Here is a 27,193-nt window from a genome sequence, read left to right on the forward strand (position 1 = left end):
GCCATTGCCCGGCTGTCAGACCAGTGCCCTGGAGCAGAGCCCAGCTGGATGGGGCAGGTCTCGGGGGGTTCTCAGGGGGCAGAAGCGTCTCTGGCCCTTGCAAGCGGAATCCCTATGAGCCTCAGACCCCGACCCGCCAGCCCCTCCTGGAACCGAGCTGCCCCGGTGCCGTCCTGGGGGAGCCCAACAGGCCGCCAGACCCCTGTGCCGCTCACGCCAATTTAGCGAAGGGCCCCGCAATGCTGAGACCAGAGCTGCCAGCAGGGGGCGACCCTGGGCTGAGTCCCTCGGGGCCCGGCCAGGATCCTGGGGAGCTGGGAGAGAGATGGCGAGTCAAGCTCCCCCTGCCCCCAGCTGGGATCCCTCACTCCCGACCCACCGCCCCCTGCTGCCCTAGACCTGCCCCCCAGCTCTGCTGGGGCCCCTCAATCCTGACCTCAGGGAGCCCTCTCTGTCCCTGTCCCTAAGTCTGTCTGTCCCTGTGTCACAGAGTGTGGGGGCGTCAGGGCCCTGCACCCCCCACTTCTTGCCATTCACCGGGATTCTCAGGCAGCCAGTAACACAGACAGTTTATTAGACGACAGGAACAGTTCAAAACAGAGCTTGTAGGTACAGAGAACAGGACCCCTCAGCCAGGTCCATCTTAGGGGGTGGAGAGCTCAGACCCAGGCTCTGGGCCTCCCCCACCCACCCAGCCAGCTCCAAACTGAAACTCCCTCCAGCAGCCTCCCCCCCCCCACCCCCGTGGCCCCTGCAGCCTTTGTCCAGTTTCCGGAGCAGAAGGTGTCACCTGGCCCCAACCCCCTCCTGGGCTCAGGTTCCGCAGGGCAGCCGCCAAGTGTCATCGCTCAGCGAAGTCAGCCCCTTATTCCCCATCCCCATCTGGGATCAGTGCAGACAGTAACCTAGTAAAACTCCCACACAACATTCCCAGGTTAATGTTCCCTTCTCGGTCACACCCTGCCCCTAAGTCTGTCACCAGCAGGGACCAGGAAAGCCTTCTCCCCAGGGAGTAGGGGAAAGGGGGAAACTGAGGCAAGGAGGCGGGAGCTGCAAGGGGTTGGTGGTCTCGCCCTTTGGGAGTGCTCTTGACCAGGTAACAGGCTGGAGACACTGGTGATAGGAGTGGTGGGGCCTGATCCGGATCTGACCCCTGTGGGGGCACCGGAGAGCAGGATCGGGGGGGGCCAAGGAGCTGTCTGGCTCCCCAGTGCTGCATGGGGTCTGGTGGGGGAGAGAGTAGCCTGCACACCCATGGCGCTTGGAGCTTGTGAGTGACGCTCCCCCCATCTCACAGTCCCTGGGGTGCAGCCCCCATGGGGAGCTGGCTCGCTGACTGCGCTTCGCTCTGGTGCTGGAGCCCTGTCCTGAGCTCTGGCCACCACCCTGCCGACCCTCGCTGCCCCGGCCGGAGAGTGGCTGCTTCGGGGGACGGCTGCTGGGTGTGCCATGGCCCCGAGCCAGGGGCTTGTGCCAGCGGGGGCTGGGGGGCGGGGGAGCCCTGGGCACTGCCAGCCCCCTTGCTGGGGCTAGTGAGAGAGCCGAGCCGGGGGGGCCGCGCTGCGCCGGAGGAGCTGAGCCGAAAGTAATGCCAAGTCCCCAAGCAAGCGAGCGCGGAGCACGCGGGGGAGGGGCCGGGGCCGCTCGCTCGCTGGCCGCCCTGAGCCCAGGAGTGTGAATGAAGCTGCAGAAGAATAGCGGCTCCGGGAGTCTCCCCCAGGATGGCGGGCGCCGGCGGCCAGGCCCCTCCCTGCCCCGCTGAGCAGGTCAGTGGGGAGCCGGGTGGGGGAACGGGCCCCAGGTGTGGGGCGCAGCCCAGCTCTCCCTCACAGCCCCTTTGTGCCTGCGCCAGGCTGAGGAATGGCATCGTCCCTGCCCAACTGGCCGCAAGGGACGGGCCTGGGGGTCGCATGGGCGGATGAGTCGCTCAGCCCTGCCCCGGCTCTGGGGAGTGTCTCAGGGCAGAGAGGTGCAGAATGGCACAGCCCCCCGGCTGGCTTCCTGGGGCAGCAGCCGTCCCCAAGCCGAGAGCCAGCTGTGTCCAGCTGGGGCCTGGCTCCAGGCCATGCGGGCCCCTGGGCTGGCCGGGGGGAGTCGCCTTCCCCGGCTTCTCTCGCCAGCGTCACCAAGTCGAGTCACCTCCCCCGGACCAGGGCACTGACTAGATCCCAGCACGGCCGTGTGGGCAACCTGTGAACGGCCCCCTCCCCGTCACACCGGGTCCCTCCCCCATCACACCCAGCCCCCTGTCCTGTCACACCCACCCCATCACACCCAGCCCCCTCCGTCACACCCAGCTCCCTCCCGTCACACCCACCCCATCACACCCAGCTCCCTCCCCTGTCACACCCAGCTCCCTCCCGTCACACCCACCCCATCACACCCAGCTCCCTCCCCTGTCACACCCAGCCCCCTGCCCTGTCACACCCACCCCATCACACCCAGCCCCCTCCCCCATCACACCCAGCCCCCTGTCCTGTCACACCCACCCCATCACACCCAGCCCCCTCCCCTGTCACACCCAGCTCCCTCCCGTCACACCCAGCTCCCTCCCGTCACACCCACCCCATCACACCCAGCCCCCTCCCCTGTCACACCCAGCTCCCTCCCGTCACACCCACCTCGTCACACCCAGCTCCCTCCCCTGTCACACCCACCCCATCACACCCAGCCCCCTCCCCTGTCACACCCAGCTCCCTCCCGTCACACCCACCTCGTCACACCCAGCTCCCTCCCCTGTCACACCCACCCCATCACACCCAGCCCCCTCCCCTGTCACACCCAGCTCCCTCCCGTCACACCCACCCCATCACGCCCAGCCCCCTCCCCTGTCACACCCAGCTCCCTCCCGTCACACCCACCTCGTCACACCCAGCTCCCTCCCGTCAGACCCACCCCATCACACCCAGCCCCCTCCCGTCACACCCAGCCCCCTGTCCTGTCACACCCACCCCATCACACCCAGCCCCCTCCCGTCACACCCAGCTCCCTCCCGTCACACCCACCCCATCACACCCAGCTCCCTCCCCTGTCACACCCAGCTCCCTCCCGTCACACCCACCCCATCACACCCAGCCCCCTCCCGTCACACCCAGCCCCCTGCCCTGTCACACCCACCCCATCACACCCAGCCCCCTCTCCTGTCACACCCAGCTCCCTCCCCTGTCACACCCACCCCATCACACCCAGCCCCCTGCCCCATCACACCCAGCCCCCTCCCCTGTCACACCCACCCCATCACACTCAGTTCCCTGCCCCACCACACCCAGCCCCCTCCCCATCATATCCAGCCTCCACCCCATCACATCCAGCCCCCTCCCCCATCACACCCAGCTTCCCGTCACACCCATCCCTCATCACACCTCGCTCCCTCCTGGCCCCAGTGCTGTGGGCTCCCGCACTCTCCCATCACCGAGATGCAGCCAGCTCTGGGCTGGAACGCAGCAGCACTTTAACAACCGTGAATCTGCATAGGAAGTTAAGGCCAATCCAAGGGGAGCAGCAGGGGCTGGGGTATCTGGGGAGCTTCTCACTGGGAACGTGGAGAGGATTGAAGCCCAGGGCCCTAATGGGAAACCTGAGCTTCCCCCATACTGCCCGGGTAGTTGGGACATGGCACAACCTGGCTGCAGGAGGTGGCAGGCTGGCACAGGAGGGCCCCCTTGGTGCAGCTCCCCTCCCCCCAGCCAAGCTGGGGGATGCCCCTGGGGAGCGGCTACTGGGGGAGGGGCTGGGAAAGGGCAGTTTAGAAACATTTAATTAGCATCTATTTATACCTCACTGGCCCCCCACAGCTCTCTGCCTGTGACCTCACAGCCAGCCCCATGGAAACCAGCTGTGATGTTGGTGCCAGAGGCGGATGATGTCGGGGGGGGGGGTGTCTTGATGCCCAGAGCACCCGGGTCTGAGCTGCCCGAGTCCCTGGCCTGGCGGGTGCCCCCAGCGAGGCTCAGAGCGACCCCGGCACAGGGAGGGGGCTGCTGGTCCGGAGCCTGGGCCTGGCGACCCTGGTGGGAATCTGGGGTAATGCCCTGGGGACCCTGATGGGAGCGGGGGCCAGGCCTGAGTGGGATGTGCTGGCAGAGCAGGGGCTGGGCAGACAGCACTGGGAGCTGGGAGGCCAATCAGCCATTGGGGCAGGCAGGGCAGGGCAGGGGGCTGGTCCCAGGACCCCAGCCCTGGCAGAGGGTTCCCCAGCCATGTGTTGGGCAGCTCCATATGTGGGGCTTTATGCTAATTATTTAATGAGCCAATTTGCATCTAGTTCCCATAGAACTGTACTTTTCAGCTTCAGAAGCCAGGCCGTGTCAGCGCAGAGCCAACCCCGTGGCACCTGCAGGCCCAGTGCCCACCCGCAGAGCCCACCCCAAGCGGGGTGCTTCCCACGGGGGCTTGAGCAGGCCAGTCTCCCTGCGCCAGGCGGGCTCGGTGTCACGGCAGAGTCTGCCTGTGATGTGGGTGCTGGAACTGAGCCCCCCCAGCTCAGCTCATGGGGCCCCCACTGTGCGCTGGCTGGTACTGACTGACCCGCCACTGGCAGGCAGGAGTCACCAACCGGGCCCTGGGGGGGTGGGGAAGGGGCCTGCCCAGCTGGGTAGGAGCATGGCCAGGGAAACCCAGGGGGTGGGGCTCAGTGGGGGGCACTCTCCCCCCACAGGCAGTGCTGGCACTAGGGGGCGCTGTGCTGCAGGGAGCGGGGCAGGGGCTCAGTGGGGGGCACTGGCCCCCCAGGCAGTGCTGGTCCCAATGACCAGGATAGCACTAGGGGGCACCTCTCTGGCTTGCAAGGAGCTTTCTGCCTCTAGTGGCCCTACGGCCCAGTCCCTCACAGCCTTTGTCCCTTTCCTCCAGTGCCACATTGTCCACCCACCCGGGGCAAATCCTGGCTCCAGGCACTTCACGGTGGGGCTGCAGGTACTCAGGAGTAGTGGGGTTTCCATTTCCTCTCCTGCCCCACGTCACAGTGCTGGGTGCTGGCAAACTGCAACTGCCTTGTCCCACCCCAGAGCTGGCTGCATTTCAAGGCTGGCTGCTGGAGAGCACCATAGAAAGCCTGGCAGTTCGGTTTGAGAGTGTTCAGGGATCTTCCGGCAGTCAGGGTACTAGAGAAATCCACATGGCCAGAGCGAGACGCTGAACTGCGCCTTGTGTGTGTTTGTGTGTGCGTGTGTATGTGCATGTGTGTGTCTGTGTGTACACGTATATATGTGTGCACGTGTGTGTGTGCGTGCATGCACACTGGGGAGGGGGAGTGGTATGCCTTGTGTTGGGAAGAGTCTGGGAAGATAGGACGGACTTCTGGCACGTTGACCCCTCCATCCCCCATCCCACCGGTTGCACTGGGATCCACCCTGTGCCATCACACCCAGATCCACTCGGCACCATCACTTGAGGATCTGCCCTGCCCCATGACCCCGGTTGTGAGCCCGGGCTGGCACATGCAGTATGTCACTCACCGAGCAGGGTTTGTGCTCTCCCTGGTCCTTAGCATGGTGCCAGTAACGTCCTGGGGTGGCCAGGAGAGCCAGGGCTGGACTCCCAGTGCCTGGGTGTGGATCCAGAGGGAATCCTGATCCTCCCCCTGTGGCGCCTGGGGTGACTCCAGCGTGAGACGTGGCTGTGAACTGGGGCAATCTGGCCTAGTGACCTGCACTGGGGTCGGGTCAGGGCTGACTCTGGCCCAGGAAAACTCATGATTGCAGACGTTGAGCCAGTCCCTGCTGCTGGGAGTCGGCATGGCTGCCTGGAGCCCTTAGCGGATTGCCCCATCTGCCCAGACTCCAGCCCCGGGTGGGGGGGGAGCGGGCACGGCCAGGCGGGGCTGCCTAGGGCAGGCGTGTGGGGAGCAGGTGCCGTGACAGGATCCGAGCCAGGAAGGCTGATTGCTGTTTCCTGCTGAACCTGAGGCCAGACCGGGGCTGTGTGTGCTCCAGCCCTGTCTCACCCTCCATCTATGGGGCCATCCCCAGCGGGCAGGGATGGGACACTAGGTGGGGAGGGCTCGAGTCACTGCAGAGAATGCTCTCCCGGGTGCCTGGCTGGGGGGTCCTGCCATGCTCAGGGTCTAACTGATCGCCCGGTTTGGGGTGGGGAAGGAATTTTCCCTGGGTCAGATTGGCAGAGACCATGCGGGAGTGGGGGTTGCCTTCCCCTGCAGCACAGGACACAGGGCACTCGCTGGTTCGAATGAGGGTAAATGGCAGATTCTCTGTACCATGATGGCCAGAGGTCGGAGTCTGTTACAGGAGGGGGGTGAGGGGCTGGGCCATGTGCGGGTCAGACCAGATCACGATGGCCCCTCCTGCCCTTTGAGCCGGGCTCTGTGACGGGCCGGTGAGCACACTGGGCCATGATTCCCGCCTCGCCCTCCCGGGCTGCTCGTTGGGCCAGCCTGAGGGGGAGGGGTATTCGGCGATGGAGCCAGGACGCCCCCAGCTCATGTATGATGTCGGGCAAGTCCCTTCCCTCCGGGGCCTGCGGGAGGGCGCATGGCCCTGGCCCACCCCACCACCATCCGTGTGACTGGGGCTGACGGGCAGGGCGAGACTCTGGCACCAGAGTGGGCAAAGGGCTGAGATGAGCTGGCTCCTGTGTGTGTGTACCTGCACCAGTGCATGTATGTGTGTGTGTAAGCATGTGAGTGTGTGTGCACGTGTGTAAGCATGTGAGTGTGTGTGCACGTGTGCACGTCTATGTACATGCAAGTGTGTGCATGTGTATACGTGTGTGCATGCACATGTGTGCATGTATGTACATGTGAGTGTGTGTGCATAGTGCTCATGAGTGTCCCTGCATGTGTGCACATGCACATGTGGGTGCACCCACTGCCATCAGCCAGACTCAGTCCAAGGGGCCTGGCTGTGAGCGAGGCCCAGAGCAGAGCCACCTTCGAGCCAGGCTGGTGCCAGGGACCATTGAGTGCAGTGACTCTGGTCTCACTGGGTGATGCTGGTTGCTGGGTTCCCAGTGGGGACTGTGTTGTGACTGTGTGATGAGGGCCGTAGGCACAGCTCGGTGTCCCATGGCATCTCATTGCCTGGGCATGACTGTGGCACCATCATGCCTCCCAGGACTTGGGCTCTGGGCCCCTCCCCCGGGGAGCAGAGCTTGGCGGCCCTGTCTGCCAGGGCAGGGGGCAGATAGGGCCTCATGGCAGAGACCCGGCACACTGGGTCTGACCCCACAGGCTGCTTTGCCCTCATGGCACAGCTGCCCCCAGGGTCATTGCCTGGGTCTGAACCAAACCCCTCAGGCCTCAACTCATGGGGGAGGCACCCAGCCCCTGGCCCAGGCGCGCGGCTGCTGATTAGTCTGAACGACTGCCAGCCTCGTTAGCGCTGCTTCCACTGCTCTGCAAATCAATCAGGCAATTAGCCTGCGCACGTGGGCTGCACCTCCTCTCCCAGCCAAGGGGTCAGGGCTGGCATGCCCCGTCTCGCAGAAGGGTGGGCAGCACCCAGGGAGAGCCACTTGCTGCACATCAGCCCCCAGCTCCCTGCCTGCAGGGGCAAGAGGGGCCCGGGCAGGGCAGAAGAAAGGCCCTGCGGGATGGAGGGGGACTGCGTGGGCTGCAGGAGAGACGTGGGCAGCTGTTCCCACAGCAGAGACAAGCCGGAGCTGCGCTCCATCAGGAGCCCACGGCTCCATGCTGAAATGCCTGCGCAATTGGGCACCCAGGCATGTAAGCCCGGTAATGGGGCACGCAGCTGTGCGGCTCCGTCACATGCAGCCAGCTGGGCCCCCAGCCTCGTGTCTCGAGCTTGCCAGCAGGCGCGGAACTCCTGGGGGTTGGGGTCACTTCCTGCCCCCCCAGGCCAGGCTCTCACAGAGCCCCCGTGGCACCTGCCGTGGGTCAGCACTGAAGGCTCTGGGAGCGGCACAGCGAGGCATGGGCTGGCGGCCTAGTGATGTGTGGGGCTGGAGGGCCGCCTTGGGCCCCTGTGTGCAGCGGGGAGGGCCAAGGCTCTGCATGCCCATGGCTGCATGTGGCAGGGCAGGGACTGGGGCCCTGGATGGGGCACTGGGACCCGCTGGGAATGGGGCAGACTGGGAGAAAAGAAGCCCGAAGCCCTTGTCCCCCCCCATGCCCTGTGAGCTGGGGAGCCAGGATCCCCGCTGGCTCTCTGTGGGTAGGACATCCCACCCGTCCCCCCCAGCCAGGCTAGGGCTCCGCTGGGGGGGGCGGTGCTGGGGGGGCTGGGCGGCTCTCAGCAGATGCTGGGTTTGGCTGAGCCATGCGGGATAAGTGGCTGCAGCGGCCCGGCTGCTCCGGGCGCTAATGGAATGACACGGTCCGGCGCTCCACGCGCCTGCGGCCGAGCCGAAGCAACGGCTACATTGGCAGAGCGCTCGCCGCAGCTGTTAGCCATCGGGAGGCTCACCCGTGGTGCAGGGGGAACGGCTGGAGTCCCCCAGCTCCCAGTGCAGGGCCGAGAGCTTGCCTGGAGACCCCGCCCTGTGCCCCCGGGGCAAGGAGATGTGGACAGGTCCCCTAAAGCCCTGGGGTGCCGTCTCCCTGCCCAGCCAGGCACGGGGGGCCTGGCCTGGGGTCACTGCCAGGCCCACCTGGGAGCTGTGGCAGGGCCAGGGGCCCCTCCCCGTATATGGGCTCCACTGGGGTGGCTGGGCTGGGGGCCGCGCAGAGCAGGTGCTGCTCCGCAGGGGCAGAGCCAGGGGCGGGTGGGGAGCAGCAGGTCGGCATGGTGGCGCTGTGTCTCTGGAGGGGGATCCTGTTTGCAGGACAGAGGGGCTCAGTCAGTGAGCAGGACGGGGTTCACCAGAGCTGGGGGGGGAGGGGCTCCCTGGCGCCCTTGGAGGCAAATCAGTTCCACCTGGGCCAGGGCACATGGAGCAGGTCCAGCCATGGTGAGTGAGGGCACCGGGGGGCTCGGCTCCAGGGGGCCCTGGTGCCAGGTGCCAGCCTGGCCCAGGGCGAGGTCACGGTGTGGGTGCCCCTCACTCACAGGAAGTTGCCTGCCCAGGGCCAGGGGTGCCGGGCCCCAGGCTGCTGCCAGCCGCAGCCGCTCCTTTGTTGGGCTCTGGTGTGAGGCTGCATTGTGCGCCCAACACAGTGCCGACACCGGCCGCCCTGCAGGAGGGGCCTTGGGCCCAAGACAAAGTGCCATTCTTGCCCCCAGAGAATGAGCTTGTTCTGCCTGTGCTGGAAGTGCCCACCTGGCACCAGGCACCCAGCTCCCGCCCTGGCACTGAGCACTTGGGGGTGCAAAGCTGGACGGGCACAAGCGAGAGCTCCAGTAATCTCCGCTGTGCGTTCACTGGGCAGGAGGTGCCAGGGACTCCTCTCGTCAGGGGGGTGGGGCTTACGGGGCTGGCCTAGCGCTTCCCAAGGATTTTTTCACCCACCAGGAGCTGGTCTGGTCTCCCCTCTGGAGGTGCCTGGGGTGACCTAGCACCCAGGTGCCCCTCCTGACTCCACAAAAAGCGACAGAGAGTCCTGGGGCACCTTGTAGACTAACAGACGTATTGGAGCATGAGCTTTCGGGGTGAATGACGTGTTTGAGGAAGTGGGTATTCACCCCCGAAAGCTCATGCTCCAATACGTCTGTTAGTCTGTAAGGTGCCCCAGGACTCTCTGTCGCTTTTTACAGATCCAGCCTAACACAGCTCCCCCTCTGATACTTCACCTCCTGTCTCCGCCACTCTCCCAGCAGGGAGCTGGGGTGTGGGCCGGGTGCCAGACCCCTGCCTTGGCAGGGCACCCGCAGCCCTGTCCCCGTGGGCTCTGAGCATCAGCACGCAGGGCTCACTGGGCACGCTCGCCCATGGCCCATCCAGCCCCTTCTCCCAGCGCCGGCAATGCCCAGCACCACGTGTGGATAGGGGAGCAGGAACCCCGCAGCAGCAGATGGGGGATGATCCCCCACCCAGGGCCCATCCTGACCCTCCCGGCCAGGGGTCGGCTTCCGGACCCTGCCGTGGAGAGGGGCATCTGCCCCTTCCTGTGAACTGTGATGACTCTGGGCCCTGTGTCACCCTGACACACACCTCATCCCTTTTTGAGCCAAGTCTGTGACCTCGATGACTCCCTGTAGCAGCCAGTTCCACAGGCTAACACGTGCTGTATGGCAGCCGGTCTCAACCTTCCCCCGGCAGGGAGCTGGCTTGTCTTGCAGACCCCAACTTTCACCTCCCTTACAAGTGCCTTGCTCCCAAAATCAGCCCTGGACACAGAGTGTCCCAGCCATCAGCCCTGCTACATCTGACCCTGCAATGAGATAAGCGAATGACTGCTGAGACCCACTGCCCTGCCGACCGGGCCGGAGAAGGGGGGGGAGAGTGGGTCTTGGCCAGGGGTGCGTGTACCCCAGGGGGCCTGAGCTCCTCCAGAGGAAAGGGATGTGCCTGAGCGGCAGGAGAAGCACTAGCACAGTCGGGAGTTGTGTACACAGCTGTGTATGCTGCACATGGACACACAAGGCCAGTGTAATATTCCAACCGACTGATTTCTCCTGATTTGGCGGAATCGCCCAGTACCAGCGGCCCGGGCACATCTCTAGTTTAGTTCTGAGTTTGGATCAAGGGGTTTTTAAGTGAGGTGTAACTTGGGGGGTGCCAGACACATCAGCCTCTGCCCTAGATCCCGCTCCCCAAGTTGGGGTGGGAACCCAGGAGTCCTGCCCCCCCCCAGCCCCCAGGGCCAGCTTCCCCATCCCCTGGGTGCCCTCCCCTCTTGAGGTGTCACTTTGGCCCCCAGGGGATGTGGTGGGGGTCGGGGGGGGTCAATCCCCTCCCCCTGCGGCTCCAGGCTCACAGTGCCGGAGGCTCCAGCTACCCAGCGGGCCCCGCAGGCCAGGCGGGGGGGCAGTGGGAACAGAAGCGGCTTTGTGCTGCCTCTGCTCAGCCCTGCTTTGTATGAGCCGCAGCCTCCCGCTTCCCTGCAGCCGGGCGGGGGGGGGGGGGACACAGCTGGGGGGCCACTGCCACCTCCCCCACCCTTCCCTGCAGGGCCGAGGTTCCCTTCCCCTCCCCCACCTCCTCCCTGCAGGGCTGGGGACCCCCTCCCCTCTCCCACCTCCTCCCTGCAGGGCCAGGGTGCCCTTCCCCTCCTCCTCCCTGCAAGGCGGGGAGCCCCCAGCATCTGGGGAGGAGGATTGGAGCAGCCATGGGAGCCGGGATGAGTGGAGGAGCTGGCTGCATAACACAGTATCTCCCCTCCCTAATTTCTCCCACGGGGGGGCTGTTTCCAGCTGGGCAGGGCCCGGGGGGTGGGGGCACCCCTTTGCTAATGGCACTTGCCCCCTCTCTCTGCAGAATGGTGCTGTCCCTGGGGAGGTGACCAAGCGAGATGAAAATGTGAAACGGGGCAACTGGACCAACCAGATTGAGTTTGTGCTGACGAGTGTGGGCTACGCTGTGGGGCTGGGCAACGTGTGGCGCTTCCCGTACCTCTGCTACCGCAATGGGGGAGGTGTGTGCCCCACTGCGGCCTGGCAGCTGGAGCAGGCGGGGCCAGCAGGGGGCGCTGGGCTGCGAGGAGTGGGAGGGGGACAGCAGGGGGTGCTGGGCTGCGGTGAGCAGACAGGGCCAGCAGGAGGCACTAGGCTTCGGGCAGGGTCAACAGGGGGCACTGGGCTGCAGGGAGCGGGTGGGGCCAGCAGGGGGCACTGGGCTGCGGGGAGCGAGTGGGGCCAGCAGGGGGCGCTGGGCTACGGGGAGCGGACAGGGCCAGCAGGGGGTGCTGGGCTGCATGGAGCAGGCGGAGCCAGCAGGGGGCGCTGGGCTGCGGGGAGTGAGTGGGGCCAGCAGGGGGCGCTGGGCTGCGTGGAGCAGGCGGAGCCAGCAGGGGTGCTGGGCTGTGGGGAGTGGGCAGGGTCAGCAGGGGGCGCTGGGCTGTGGGGAGCGGGCAGAGCCAGCAGGGGAGCACTGGGTTGTGGGCAGGGTCAGCAGGAGGCACTGGGCTGCGGTAAGCGAGTGGGGCCAGCAGGGGGCACTGGACTGCAGGGAGCAAGTGGGGCCAGCAGGGGGCACTGGGCTACAGGGCGCGGACAGGGCCAGCAGGGGGTGCTGGGCTGTGTGGAGCAGGCGGAGCCAGCAGGGGGCGCTGGGCTGCGGGGAGCGAGTGGGGCCAGCAGGGGGCGCTGGGCTACAGGGAGCAGGTGGGGCCAGCAGGGGGCACTGGGCTGCGGGGAGCGAGTGGGGCCAGCAGGGGGCGCTGGGCTACAGGGAGCAGGTGGGGCCAGCAGGGGGCGCTGGGCTGCGGGAAGTGAGTGGGGCCAGCAGGGGGCACTGGACTGAAGGGAGCAAGTGGGGCCAGCAGGGGGCGCTGGGCTACAGGGCACGGACAGGGCCAGCAGGGGGTGCTGGGCTGTGTGGAGCAGGCGGAGCCAGCAGGGGGCGCTGGGCTGCGGGGAGCGAGTGGGGCCAGCAGGGGGCTCTGAGCTACAGGGAGCAGGTGGGGCCAGCAGGGGGGCGCTGGGCTGTGGGGAGTGGGCAGGGTCAGCAGGAGGCACTGGGCTGCAGGGAGCAGGTGGGGCCAGCAGGGGGCGCTGGGCTGTGGGGAGCGGGCAGGGTCAGCAGGGGCGCTGGGCTGTGGGGAGTGGGCAGGGTCAGCAGGGGGCGCTGGGCTGTGGGGAGCGGGCAGGGCCAGCAGGGGAGCACTGGGTTGTGGGCAGGGTCAGCAGGAGGCACTGGCCTGCAGGGAGCAGGTGGGGCCAGCAGGGGGGCACTGGGCTGAGGGGAGCAGGCGGGGGCAGCAGCGGGTGCTGGGCTGTGGAGAGCGGGCAGGGGCAGAAGGGGGGTGCTGGGCTGTGGGCGGGTGCAGAAGGGGGCGCTGGGCTGTGGGGAGCGGGGGAGCAGCAGGGGGGCTGGCACTGCAGGGCAGGGGTCAGCAGGGGGCGCTGGGCAGTGGGCGGGAGGCAGCAGGGGGCGCTGGGCTGTGGAGAGCAGGCAGAGGGCAGCAGGGGGGCTGGCACTGCAGGGCAGGGGCCAGCAGGAGGCGCTGGGCTGTGGGCAGGGGCCAGCAAGAGGCGCTGGGCTGCGGGGAGCGGGCGGAAGGCACCAGGGGGTTGGCACTACAGGGCAGGGCTGGCTCTCTGGGCCAGGGGGTGGCAGTGGGTCCCAGCCCTGCCCTCACCCTCTGTGCCTTGCCCCCAGGAGCCTTCATGTTCCCCTACTTCATCATGCTGGTCTTCTGCGGCATCCCCCTCTTCTTCATGGAGCTCTCCTTCGGGCAGTTCGCCAGCCAGGGCTGCCTCGGCGTCTGGAGGATCAGCCCCATGTTCAAAGGTGAGAGGGCACTCATGCCCCACGGCACATGCTCACGCCCCACGGCGCACGCTCATGCCTGCCCAGTGTACACTCACGCCCCCACGGCACATACTCACACCCGCCCAGTGCACACTCACACCTGGCCCGGCGCATACTCACGCCCCCACATAGCACGCTCACGCCCACCTGGTGCATGCTCACGCCCCACAGCACACGCTCACACCCGCCCAGCACACGCTCACACCCCCACAGAGCACACTCACACCCGCCTGGTGCATGCTCACACCCCATGGCACATGCTCATGCCTGCCCGGCACACACATGCCCCTATGGTGCATGCTCACACCTGGCCCAGCACATGCTCACACCCCACAGTGCATGCTCATGCCTGCTCGATGCACGCTCATGCCCCCACGGTGCACGCCTACACCTGCCTGACGCACGCTCACACCCCCACGGTGCACACTCATGCCTGGCCCAGTGCAAGCTCATGCCCCCACGGTGCACACTCACGCCTGGCCCAGCACATGCTCACGCCCCCACGGTGCACACTCACGCCTGGCCCAGTGCATGCTCATGCCCCCACAGTGCACACTCACGCCCGCCCAGCATACGCTCACACCCCCATGGCACACTCTCACGCCCCCACGGTGCACACTCACACTAGGCCCTGCACATACTCACAAACAACCTGTGCATGCTTAGGACCACTGACACCCACCTTGTTCACTTTCCCAGCCCCAGCACATGCTCTTGCCCAGCCCCGCACACACTCATGCCTGCCCCAGCACACGTTCACACCTGCCCTGTGCATGCTCACGCCCACACCAGCACACACTCATGCCCAGCCCTGTGCATGCTCACACCTGACCCAGTGCACACTCACACCCAGCCCTGCTCACGCTCATGCATCTGCCCAAAGAGACTCTAGGGAGCACACGCCCAGGTTTGCACAAACCCATTCACGCTCCTCTATGCTTTCCTAGACCATCACCGTGTGCACACATTCCCTCTCATGCACCAACACACCCACAGGCTGCACACATTTTGGCACACTTGCTCCTGTACACTCAACCTGCACACTCACCCGTGCATACATTCTTATTGCACGCTCATGTACACTTCCTTACATACTTGTCCCTGTAAACACACCCAGCTTGTCCATCCATATGCACACACTCACACACTCCCTGCTGTACACAAACAGGCTCATCTCTGAACAGCCTCATTGCATACTCACCTGTATGTTCACATGTGCTCTTAGACACACTCTTGTACATGCACATGCACACACATTTGTGCAATTGGTCCTGTATGCACACACACACTTGTATGTGAACACACTTGTTGCACACTTACTTATACATACACACGTGCTCTGGCACAACCCCACTCGTTTTGCACACTCACCCAGCCCTCACTTCTGTTGCGCTCATCCCCACCCCAGGCCTGCCCCTCCCCTCATGTGCTGCCTGTCCCCCCAGGCGTGGGCTACGGGATGATGGTGGTCTCCACGTACATTGGCATCTACTACAATGTGGTGATCTGCCTCGCCTTCTACTACTTCTTCTCCTCCATGACGCGAGTGCTGCCCTGGACCTACTGCACCAACCCCTGGAACACGCCCGACTGCACTGGGGTGCTGGACGCCACCAACGGCTCCACCGCGCCACTCCTCAACCTCACCCAGCTCCTCAACCACACACTCAAGCGCACCAGTCCCAGCGAGGAGTACTGGAGGTGCCAGCCACACGGGCCCTGAGGCAGACATGAACCCCAGGCCCCGGGGAGCAGGCTGTCCTGACTGCTTAGGGGAGAGGGGATTGCACTCCTCAGGGCAAAGAGGGGTGAGGGCTCTGGGGGAGGGGCAGGGCTGCTGTGGCCAGAGCAGAGGTCCAGGGTGGGGCTCTGGGGCAGAAGGATGAGGTTTTGGGATAGAGGGATGGGGCTTTGGGACAGAGGGGTGGGGTACTGGGGCAGAGGGGTGAGGCACTGGGGCAGAGGGGCGGGGCTCTGGAGCAGGGGGGTGAGGCTCCAGGGCAGAAAGGCGGGGCTCAGAGCAGTGGGGTGGGACTCCAGGCAGAGAGGTGGGGGTTGGCGCAGAGGGGTGGGGCACTGGGGCAGAGGGGCAGGGCTCTGGAGCAGAGGGGTGAGGCTCCAGGGCAGAAAGGCGGGGCTCAGAGCAGTGGGGTGGGACTCCAGGCAGAGAGACGGGGGTTGGAGCAGAGGGGTGGGGCTTTGGGACAGAGGGGCGGGGCACTGGGGCAGAGGGGCGGGGCTCTGGAGCAGAGGGGGGAGGCTCCAGGGCAGAAAGGAGGGCCTCGGAGCAGTGGGGTGGGACTCCAGGCAGAGAGGCGGGGGTTGGAGCAGGGGGGTGGGGCTTTGGGACAGAGGGGTGGGGCACTGGGGCAGAGGGGTGAGGCACTGGGGCAGAGGGGCGGGGCTCTGGAGCAGAGGGGGGAGGCTCCAGGGCAGAAAGGCGGGGCTCGGAGCAGTGGGGTGGGACTCCAGGCAGAGAGGCGGGGGTTGGAGCAGGCGGGTGGGGCTTTGGGACAGAGGGGTGGGGCACTGGAGCAGAGGAATGGAGCTCCAGGCAGAGAGGCGGGGCTCAGAGCAGACAAGCGGGGCTCGAGCAGAGGGGTGGGGCTTTGGGACAGAGAGGCGGGGCCCTAGAGTTTCTGGGGCAGAGGCGGGGCTGGCAGACGGGTGCAGCTGGCGTCTCACTCTCGCTGTCCCCATGGGGCAGGCGGTACGTGCTGAAGCTCTCGGACGACATCGGGAACCTGGGCGAGGTGCGGCTCCCCCTGCTGGGCTGCCTGGGCATCTCCTGGGTCGTCGTCTTCCTCTGCCTCTTCAAGGGCGTCAAGTCATCAGGAAAAGCAAGTAGAGTCTGTCCTCCTCCTCCCCTCCCTGTGCCTGGCCCCGCCCCGCTCCATAGCTCCTCCCCTCCCTGTGCCTGGCCCCGCCCCGCTCCATAGCTCCTCCCCTCCCTGTGCCTGGCCCCGCCCCGCTCCATAGCTCCTCCCCTCCCTGTGCCTGGCCCCGCCCCGCTCCATAGCTCCTCCCCTCCCTGTGCCTGACCTCGCCCCTCTCCATAGCTCCTCCCCTCCATGTGCCTGGCCCCGCCCCACTCCATAGCTCCTCCCCTCCCTGTGCCTGGCCGCACCCCTCTCCATAGCTCCTCCCCTCCCTGTGCCTGGCCGCACCCCTCTCCATAGCTCCTCCCCTCCCTGTGCCTGGCCCCGCCCCTCTCCATAGCTCCTCCCCTCCCTGTGCCTGACCTCGCCCCTCTCCATAGCTCCTCCCCTCCATGTGCCTGGCCCCGCCCCGCTCCATAGCTCCTCCCCTCCCTGTGCCTGGCCGCACCCCTCTCCATAGCTCCTCCCCTACCTGTGCCTGGCTGCGCCCCTCTCCATAGCTCCTCCCCTCCCTGTGCCTGGCCGCACCCCTCTCCATAGCTCCTCCCCTCCCTGTGCCTGGCCCCTCCCCTCAGGTCCTCCTCCCCTCCCAGTGACTGGCTGCGCCCCTCTCCATAGCTCCTCCCCTCCCTGTGCCTGGCCGCACCCCTCTCCATAGCTCCTCCCCTACCTGTGCCTGGCCGCGCCCCTCTCCATAGCTCCTCCCCTCCCTGTGCCTGGCCCCTCCCCTCAGGTCCTCCTCCCCTCCCACTGACTGGCCCCGCCCCTCAGGTCCTCCTCCCCTCCCAGTGACTGGCCCCGCCCCTCTCCATAGCTCCTCCCCTCCCTGTCCCTGGCCCCGCCCCGCTCCATAGCTCCTCCCCTCCCTGTGCCTGGCCGCACCCCTCTCCATAGCTCCTCCCCTCCCTATGCCTGGCCGCGCCCTGCTCCATAGCTCCTCCCCTCCCTGTCCCTGGCCCCGCCCCATAGCTCCTCCCCTCCCTGTGCCTGGCCGCGCCCCTCTCCATAGCTCCTCCCCTCCCTGTGCCTGGCCCCTCCCCTCAGGTCCTCCTCCCTCCCAGTGACTGGCCCCGCCCCTCAGGTCCTCCTCCCCTCCCAGTGACTGGCCCCGCCCCTCTCCATAGCTCCTCCCCTCCATGTGCCTGGCCGCACCCCTCTCCATAGCTCCTCCCCTCCCTGTGCCTGGCCGCGCCCCTCTCCATAGCTCCTCCCCTCCCTGTGCCTGGTCCCGCCCCGCTCCATAGCTCCTCCCCTCCCTGTGCCTGGCCGCACCCCTCTCCATAGCTCCTCCCCTCCCTGTGCCTGGCCCCGCCCTGCTCCATAGCTCCTCCCCTCCCTGTGTCTGGCCACGCCCCTCTCCATAGCTCCTCCCCTCCCTGTCCCTGGCCCCGCCCCGCTCCATAGCTCCTCCCCTCCATGTGCCTGGCCGCGCCCCTCTCCATAGCTCCTCCCCTCCCTGTGCCTGGCCGCGCCCCTCTCCATAGCTCCTCCCCTCCCTGTGCCTGGCCCCTCCCCTCAGGTCCTCCTCCCCTCCCAGTGACTGGCCCCGCCCCTCAGGTCCTCCTCCCCTCCCAGTGACTGGCCCGCCCCTCTCCATAGCTCCTCCCCTCCCTGTGCCTAGCCCCTCCCCTCAGGTCCTCCTCCCCTCCCTGTGCCTGGCCCCGCCCCTCTCCATAGCTCCTCCCCTCCCTGTGCCTGGCCGCGCCCCTCTCCATAGCTCCTCTCCTCCCTGTGCCTAGCCCCTCCCCTCAGGTCCTCCTCCCCTCCCTGTGCCTGGCCCCGCCCCTCTCCATAGCTCCTCCCCTCCCTGTGCCTGGCCCCGCCCCTCTCTGTAGCTCCTCCCCTCCCTGTGCCTGGCCGCGCCCCTCTCCATAGCTCCTCCCCTCCCTGTGCCTGGCCCCTCCCCTCAGGTCCTCCTCCCCTCCCAGTGACTGGCCCCGCCCCTCTCCATAGCTCCTCCCCACCCTGTGCCTGGCCCCGCCCCTCAGGTCCTCCTCCCCTCCCTGTGCCTGGCCCCACCCCTCTCCATAGCTCCTCCCCTCCCTGTGCCTGGCCCCTCCCCTCAGGTCCTCCTCCCCTCCCTGTGCCTGGCCCCGCCCCTCTCCATAGCTCCTCCCCTCCCTGTGCCTGGCCCCGCCCCTCTCTGTAGCTCCTCCCCTCCCTGTGCCTGACCCCTCCCCTCTCCGTAGGTCCTCCTCCCCTCCCTGTGCCTGGCCCCTCCCCTCTCCATAGGTCCTCCTCTCCTCCCAGTGCCTGGACTCTTCCCTGTCTGTAGCCCCTCCCCTCTCTGTGCCTGGCCCCTCCCCTCTCCTTAGGTTCTCCTCCCCTCCCTCTGCCTGGCCCCTCCCCTCTCTAGCTGCTCCCCTTCCTGTCTGGCCCCTCCCCTCTCTGTCATCCCTCCCCTCCCAGTGCCTGGCCCCTCCCCTCTCCATAGCGCCTCCTCCCCTCCCTGTGCCTGGCGCCTCCCCTCCCCTCCCCATAGCTCCTTCCCTCTCTGTGCTTGGCCGCACCCCTCTCCATAGCTCCTCCCCTCCCTGTGCCTGGCCCCGCCCCACTCCATAGCTCCTCCCCTCCCTGTGCCTGGCCCCTCCCCTCAGGTCCTCCTCCCCTCCCAGTGACTGGCCCCGCCCCTCTCCATAGCTCCTCCCCTCCCTGTGCCTGGCCCCGCCCCTCAGGTCCTCCTCCCCTCCCTGTGCCTGGCCCCGCCCCTCTCCATAGCTCCTCCCCTCCCTGTGCCTAGCCCCTCCCCTCAGGTCCTCCTCCCCTCCCTGTGCCTGGCCCCGCCCCTCTCCATAGCTCCTCCCCTCCCTGTGCCTGGCCCCGCCCCTCAGGTCCTCCTCCCCTCCCTGTGCCTGGCCCCGCCCCTCTCCATAGCTCCTCCCCTCCCTGTGCCTGGCCCCTCCCCTCAGGTCCTCCTCCCCTCCCTGTGCCTGGCCCCGCCCCTCTCCATAGCTCCTCCCCTCCCTGTGCCTGGCCCCTCCCCTCCCCATAGCTCCTTCCCTCTCTGTGCTTGGCCCCTCCCCTCCCCATGCTTGGCTCCTCTTCCCTTGTGCCTGGTCAGGGATCCACAGGCTCTGTGTTACAGCCCAGCTTTTACACTGTCCCTTGGACAGGGCTTCAGTCCAGCCGGAGCTGGTGTGGAGCAGAAACCACTAGCCCCAGCGCTCGTTTACCCCCTCCTCCCGCCCCCCCCCGGGCTCAAGCCCCAAGAACCCCCTCCCCGTGGCTAAAGCCCAGAGCCCCAAGCTCCCCCACACACCCCAGCCCAGTGGCTGGGCCCAGAGCCTCGAGCCCCACCCGCTGGGCCCTGGAGTTTTTATAGCATGTTGGGGGGTGGGGGCTACAGGAAATACTCAATGGCAATTGAAGCCCTGCTCCAGGGCACTAGCCCCCCAAGGTACCCTGCCCCCTTTCTCCAGGGCAAGCCCCGCGGCCCCACCACCCCCGGGCTCCAGCCCCCCTGCTCCACGGTGCAGCTCTGCCGATGCAGGCGCCTGGAGGAGACTAACCCTCTGGACAGCTCTGTGACCCCAGCAACCTGTCCAGGGGCTGGGTTCGGCATTCACCCAACCTGGCACCGAGAGCGCTGGGTTAGTAGGAGAGGTGCCTGCCGCCGGGTCCCTGCTCAGTGCCAGGTCAGAGCCCCATGTCTCCGTGAGCTCCGCCCCCGTCTGTGTTCACCAGGCTGCGAGCCCCTGGCCGGCTGTGTGGGGCTCCCTTTGTGTGCCAGGCCCGCGGCTGACTCCAGCCCTGGCAGCTGTCTTGAGCGCCCCACGGGTAGCTCTGCCAAGAGGGCTGGCACAGAGCCAAACAGATCCTTCCTCCCGGTATTACTGAGAACTCCCACCTTCGTCACATGTGGCTCCCCCCCCACGCCCAGCCCTGGGCTCACTGAGCCGCGTTCCTGGCTGGGCTGGATGGGGGCGGGGGCAGGGGCCGTGGCTGAGGCGTGGCGTCTGTCTGTCCATCCAGGTGGTGTACTTCACTGCCACCTTCCCCTACGTGGTGCTCACTATCCTCTTCGTGCGCGGCATCACCCTGGAGGGCGCCGTCACTGGGATCATGTACTATCTGACGCCCCAGTGGGACAAGATCCTGGATGCCAAGGTGGGTCTGAGCCTGGGGCGGTGCTCTGCCCTTCCAGCCCCCAGGGCAGTGTCCGTCCCCACTAGGCAGGGGGTCCTGCCCCTCCCTGGGGCACAGGATCCTTCCCGTGCTCAGGCCAGGCTGGGAACACCCCAGGAATGCCTCGCCCCGGCCCCTGGCCCCCAGTACGGCCCTGTATGGTCACCAGGCCCCTGCCCTGGCCCATAGGCTGACGGGGTGGGGGGAAGGGAGAGACTCTTGGACACACAGGAGTCTTGAGGCGTCAGCATTGGGTCCCACATGGGCTTGACCCCAGGCCAGACCCATGTCCCCTACTAGCCTAGCCCTGGGCTACCCCAGCCCACAGCTCTGCCAGTGCCCCTCAGTCCCGACTCGCAGCCCCCCCCATCCCAGCCCTGGGCTCCCCTCAGCTCTGCCAGCCTCCCTCAGTCCCGACCCACAGCCCCCGCATCCCAGCCCTGGGCTCCCCTCAGCTCTGCCAGTGCCCTTCACTCCCAACCTGCAGCCCCCTGCCATCCCAGCCCTGGGCTACCCCAGCCCATAGCTCTGCCAGCGGCCCTCAGTCCCGACCCACAGCCCCCCCATCCCAACCCTGGGCCGTCTCCGGCTACCAACGCTGGCTCTGTGATGTGAGGGTGACACTGGGCTGGGCTCCTGCCCCATGGCATTGTGGGGGTGAGACGCTGCTGCCCTCTCTGCCCGTGGTAACATCTCTGTGTCTGCCAGGTCTGGGGAGATGCTGCCTCTCAGATCTTCTACTCGCTGGGCTGCGCCTGGGGGGGGCTCATCACCATGGCATCCTACAACAAGTTCCACAACAACTGCTACAGGTGAGCCTGGGCCACGCCCCCCAACTCCCACCCCCTGCCGGGCCACGCCCCCAAATCCCATTGCCCCCTGCTGGGCCACGCCCCCCAACTCCCACCCCCTGCCGGGCCACGCCCCCCAACTCCCATTGCCCCCTGCTGGGCCACGCCTCCCGACTCCCACTGCCCTCTGCTGGGCCACGCCCCCCAACTCCCACCCCCTGCCGGGCCACGCCCCCCAACTCCCATTGCCCCCTGCTGGGCCACGCCTCCCGACTCCCACTGCCTTCTGCTGGGCCACGCCCCCAACTCCCACCCCCTGCCGGGCCACGCCCCCCAACTCCCATTGCCGCCTGCTGGGGCACGCCTCCCGACTCCCACTGCCCTCTGCCGGGCCACGCCCCCCAACTCCCATTGCCCCCTGCTGGGCCACGCCCCCCAACTCCCATTGCCGCCTGCTGGGGCACGCCTCCCGACTCCCACTGCCCTGTGCTGGGCCACGCCCCCCAACTCCCAACCCCTGCCGGGCCACGCCCCCCAACTCCCATTGCCCCCTGCTGGGCCACGCCTCCCGACTCCCACGGCCCCCTGCTGGGCCACGCCCCCAACGACTACTGCCTGCCGGGCCACGCCCCCAACTCCCATTGCCCCCTGCTGGGCCACGCCTCCCGACTCCCACGGCCCCCTGCTGGGCCACGCCCCCAACGACTACTGCCTGCCGGGCCACGCCCCCAACTCCCATTGCCGCCTGCTGGGGCACGCCTCCCGACTCCCACGGCCCCCTGCTGGGCCACGCCCCCAACGACTACTGCCTGCCGGGCCACGCCCCCAACTCCCATTGCCGCCTGCTGGGCCACGCCTCCCGACTCCCACTGCCCTCTGCTGGGCCACGCACCCCAACTCCCATCCCCTGCCGGGCCACGCCCCCAACTCATTGCCGCCTGCTGGGCCACGCCTCCCGACTCCCACGGCCCCCTGCTGGGCCACGCCCCCAACGAGTACTGCCTGCCGGGCCACGCCCCCAACTCCCATTGCCCCCTGCTGGGCCACGCCTCCCGACTCCCACGGCCCCCTGCTGGGCCACGCCCCCAACGACTACTGCCTGCCGGGCCACGCCCCCAACTCCCATTGCCGCCTGCCGGGCCTCGCCTCCCGACTCCCACTGCCCTCTGCTGGGCCACGCCCCCAACGACTACTGCCTGCCGGGCCACGCCCCCCAACTCCCATTGCCCCCTGCTGGGCCACGCCTGCCGACTCCCACTGCCCTCTGCTGGGCCACGCCCCCCAACTCCCACCCCCTGCTGGGCCACGCCCCCAACTCCCATTGCCGCCTGCTGGGCCACGTCTCCCGACTCCCACTGCCCTCTGCCGGGCCACGCCCCCAACGACTACGGCCTGCCGGGCCACGCCCCCCAACTCCCATTGCCCCCTGCTGGGCCACGCCTCCCGACTCCCACTGCCCTCTGCCGGGCCACGCCCCCAACTCCCATTGCCGCCTGCTGGGCCACGCCTCCCGACTCCCACTGCCCTCTGCTGGGCCACGCCCCCCAACTCCCACCCCCTGCCGGGCCACGCCCCCCAACTCCCATTGCCCCCTGCTGGGCCACGCCCCCAACGACTACTCCCTGCCGGGCCACGCCCCCCAACTCCCATTGCCCCCTGCTGGGCCACGCCCCTGACTCCCACTCCCTACCGGGACACGCCCCCCGAACTCCCACCCCCTGCTGGGCCACGCCCCCCAACTCCCATTGCCTCCTGCTGGGGCACGCCTCCCGACTCCCATGGCCCCTTGCTGGGCCACACCCCTCGACATCCACCCCCTGCTGGACCACACCCCCCAACTCCCACTGCCCTCTGCTGGGCCACGCCCCCGACTCCCACCCCTGCCGGGCCATGCCCCCCAACATCCACCCCCTGCTGGGCCACACCCCCCAACTCCCACTGCCCTCTGCTGGGCCACGCCCCCGACTCCCACCCCTGCCGAGCCACACCTCCCGACACCCACCCCCTGCCTGGCCATGCCCCCCAACTCCCACCCCCTGCCGGGCCACGCCCCCTGACTCCCACCCCCTGCCGGGCCACGCCCCCCAACTCCCACTACCCCCTGCTGGGCCATGCCCCCGACTCCCACCCCCTGCCGGGCCACACTCCCAGACACCCCTTGCCCCGTGCCAGGCCATGCCCCCCGACTCCCACCCCCTGCTGGGCCACACCCCCAGACACCCCCTGCCCTGTGCCAGGCCATGCCCCCCGACTACCACCCCCTGCTGGGTCACACTCCCAGACACCCCTTGCCCCGTGCCAGGCCATGCCCCCCGACTCCCACCCCCTGCTGGGCCACACCCCCAACTCCTACCCCCTTCTGGGCCACACCCCCAGACACCCACTGCCCCCTGCCATCTGCCTGGGCCACACTTGCCGACTCCCAGCCCTCCACTGAGCCAGGCCTCCGACTCCCACCCCCCTGGTCTCACTGCACCCCCTGCTTCCTTCTGCCTGGCTGTGTCCCCACCAGGCCACACCGCACCCCCCCACCCACCGCTGCTCTCTGACCTGCCTGCCCTGCAGGGACAGCATCATCATCAGCATCACCAACTGCGCCACCAGTGTCTACGCCGGCTTCGTCATCTTCTCCATCCTGGGCTTCATGGCGCAGCACCTGGGTGTGGACGTCTCGCAGGTGGCCGACCACGGGCCCGGCCTGGCCTTCGTGGCCTACCCTGAGGCCCTGACACTGCTGCCCATCTCGCCCCTCTGGTCCGTCCTCTTCTTCTTCATGCTCATCCTGCTGGGGCTGGGCACGCAGGTACCAGGGCCTGGGGGTGGGGAAAGTAGGGGCCGCAAGGGGGTGGGGAGGGCAGAGAGGAGAGTGGGGGCTGCAGGGAGGTGGGAAGGGCAGGGGGATGAGGGGAGGGGCTGCAGGGGGGTGGGAAGGGCAGAAGGGGGAGTGGGAAGGCCCCAGGAGGACAGAGAGGGCAGAGGGGGTTGAGGACAGTCGGGGGGGAAGCTGGGAGGGGCAGCCAAGGGGGCTGGGTGCAACCTGAAAGCTGAGTGGGGCTAGGGGCAGCCTGAGGATCTGGGGGAATTGGGGGCAGCCAGAAGGGCTGGGGGCAGCCTGAGAAGCCAGGGACACCATGCCCAGGCCAGGCACTGGCTGACCCTGGCTCCCTGCCTAGTTCTGCCTGCTGGAGACGCTGGTGACGGCCATTGTGGATGAGGTGGGGAACGACTGGATCATCCGCAGAAAGACGTTTGTGACGCTGGGCATGGCCGCGGTGGGCTTCCTGCTGGGCATCCCACTCACCACCCAGGTACAGGCATGGGGCTCTCTGCTGGGCATCCCGCTCACCATCCAGGCATGGGCACGGGGCTCGCCGCTGGGCGTCCCGCTCACCGCAAAGGGTACGGGCACGGGGCTTGCCGCTGGGCATCCTGCTCCCCATCCAGGCACAGGCATGGGGCTCGCCACTGGGCATCCCGCTCGCCGCACAGGTATGGGCATGGGGCTCGCCACTGGGCGTCTCGCTTGCCGCACGGGTACGGGCACAGGGGTCCTCGCTGGGTGTCCTGCTCACCACCCGGGCACGGGGCTCGCCACTGGGCGTCCCGCTCGCCGCACAGGTACGGGCATGGGGCTCGCCACTGGGCGTCTCGCTTGCCGCACGGGTACGGGCATGGGGCTCGCCACTGGGCGTCTCGCTTGCCGCACGGGTACGGGCACAGGGGTCCTCGCTGGGCGTCCCGCTCACCACCCGGGCACGGGGCTCCCCGCTGGGCATCCCGCTTGCCATCCGGGCACGGGGCTCACCGCGGAGCGTCCCGCTTGCCACCTGGGTACAGGCATGGGGCTGCCCTGGGGTGGAGCAAGAGGCCTCACCCTGCTGGGCCCCCTTTGACCCATCCTCACTGTCCCCCCAGCCCCCTTCCTTCCTGCCCCCTCGGTCTGTCTGCTCCCTGCCACGGCCCCCCGCATGAGAGTGTTACGGACCCTGCCCGGCAGTGTAGTAGAGAGGGAGCTGGAGACATGGGCCTGGCGAGGCCTGAACCGAAGCAAGGGGCAGACCGAGCCTGGCTGATGGAAAGCAGCGAGCGGAACTCCGGGTGTTGGCGATACCAGCCAAGCTCCTGCCAGGTTCGGTGTGTGCAGGCAGGCTCTAGCTGGTCGCCGTCGTACGCCCTCTGCATCTCCTCCCCTCCCTTCCCTGAGGGCCGTGCCTGTGCCGATGCCCAGGCCAGGTGGCGAGACACATGCCTGGCAGAGATGGTGATTCCCCCTGCTGGGTACCTTGCCAGGTGGGGATGGCAAAGCTGGGCGGTGATAGCAGTGCCTGGCGCCAGGGATGGTGTTGAGTGGGGATGGTAGTGCCAGGTGGTGATGCCCATTCTAGGCAGGGATGGTGGTGTCAGGTGGGGAAGGTGGTGCCAGGCAGTGGTGCCAAGTGGGGAAGGCGGTCCCCAGACTGTCTTTCTGACCCCATGTGACGGTGCAACCCATGGGAGCCAGCTGTCACTCAATTAGGGTGAACTGCAAACAGAACGGGGCAGACCAACCCCAAATGCTGGTGGTTATTTCAATACTTAGATTTACCAACCAGCACAGAACAGCTCCTGTGTTACCTCACTGGTTACTCAGAAGTTCAAACAACACAGTTCCCTTAAAGTGCCCAGCCTCCGGCCTCCATCCAGACACACCTGTCAAACATATGATAATTCTGAAAATCTTATTTCATCATATAAAAAAACAGATTCTTCCAATCACCAAAGGATCAGACCCTAGATCCAGGTCAAAAGATAACTTAGATCTTACCCAAAATACAGGCTTATAGTCAATTCTTGTTAACTAAACTAAAATGTATTAAAAAAGAAAAGAGAGAGAGTGTGGGTTAAAAGATCGATATACAGACTTGAATTCAATTCTTGAGGTCCAGACACAGCAGAGATGAGCTTGTAGTTGCCAAAAGTCCTTTCAGAAATAGTCCAGAGGTTCTAGTCCAATGTCCATATTCAGGGTGACTCCAGTCAGTGACTGGGGAGCTCAATCCTTATGGCTTAAGGTTTCCCCCTCTTGAAACCCAAAGCAGATCTGAGATGAAGCAGGATTGTGTCCCAGGGTTCTTATACATTTCCTGCAGCCTTTTGGCATGAGAAAACAATAGGCTTAACTCTCCTTCTCCCAAACATCCTGGCAATTAGCACAGGGTAATTTATCCATTAACAGTTCAGATGCAGGTTACCACAACCTTCAGACACATAGACAATAATACCATTTTCCTCAAGTGTCTTCCTAAATGTTAATATTCCCTTTTTTGATCTTCAAATCAACGCCATAGTAATAGACAAAACTTGTAAGACCCGAGCAAACACCTCCCCTTCTATCTCTAACAATGTGGCTGCATTTCAAAGCTCTCTCATTTACAGCTCTTCCTAACCAGTCTCTAAAGTTCGGCCCTGGGTCAGGTCCATCTGGGAGCTTCTGGCCCGGCCACCTTTCCGTGAGCTATTCTTTCACACTCCTTACGTCCCACCCTGCTCTCCCCAGGCTGGGATATACTGGCTCCTGCTGATGGACAATTACGCCGCCAGCTTCTCCCTGGTCATCATCTCCTGCATCATGTGCGTCTCCATCATGTACATCTACGGTAGGTTCGCCACCTGCTGGTGCCAGAGCAGTGGTGGCCTGTAGCCTCTGCCCTGCGATCACAGGGGGGTACCTGGCCTGTCAGCAGCCGATGGGGGCCCAGCTGATGCAGATACCAGAGCCATCAGGAATAGACTGCGTTCTGACTGGCTGGGCCACGTGCCCAAAGAGCAGCTCGCAGTGCACTGCTAGCCAGAAGCAGGACTCCTGGGTTCCATCCCCCGCCCTGGCACCGGGGGGAGGGAGCCCGGACTCCTGGGTTCTATCCCAAGCTAAGAGAGTGGGTTAGAGCAGGGGGGAGGGAGCCAGAAGTCCTGGGTTCTGTTTCTATTGGTCCCGGCCTCTCTATGTTGGTCTATGGGGTGAAGGGCGGAGCTCCCCAACTGGGGGTGCTGGTGATGGGCAGGGGGTGCAGGCAGCACTTCATATATTATGAAAGAGGGGCTGGGGCTCAACCAATTGTTTTACATTCCTAACTGATGTAGCAAGCGCAGCGG

The 27,193-nt window shown here is 66.5% G+C and overlaps 1 protein-coding gene across 6 annotated transcripts in view; it reads left to right on the forward strand.

Moving 5' to 3' along the window:
* The window catches only part of LOC115656145 (sodium- and chloride-dependent glycine transporter 1), a 52,063-nt gene that overhangs the window by 21,525 nt on the left and 3,345 nt on the right, over nt 1-27,193 (forward strand). For 3 of the 6 annotated variants that reach the window (XM_030572471.1, XM_030572473.1, XM_030572472.1), the window contains exons 3-11: nt 11,272-11,428; nt 13,114-13,245; nt 14,712-14,967; nt 15,974-16,106; nt 20,118-20,252; nt 20,979-21,082; nt 23,627-23,864; nt 24,235-24,369; nt 26,598-26,697. In XM_030572471.1, coding sequence (XP_030428331.1) covers nt 11,272-11,428; nt 13,114-13,245; nt 14,712-14,967; nt 15,974-16,106; nt 20,118-20,252; nt 20,979-21,082; nt 23,627-23,864; nt 24,235-24,369; nt 26,598-26,697 — 1,390 coding nt within the window. Of the gene's footprint in view, nt 1-1,594; nt 1,767-11,270; nt 11,429-13,113; nt 13,246-14,711; nt 14,968-15,973; nt 16,107-20,117; nt 20,253-20,978; nt 21,083-23,626; nt 23,865-24,234; nt 24,370-26,597; nt 26,698-27,193 lie in introns of those variants that run through there. The other 3 variants (XM_030572475.1, XM_030572470.1, XM_030572474.1) reach the window with 3 other exon arrangements.

This window comes from Gopherus evgoodei, chromosome 8 (genome assembly GCF_007399415.2).
Source record: "Gopherus evgoodei ecotype Sinaloan lineage chromosome 8, rGopEvg1_v1.p, whole genome shotgun sequence".
Taxonomy (NCBI): Eukaryota; Metazoa; Chordata; order Testudines; family Testudinidae; genus Gopherus; species Gopherus evgoodei.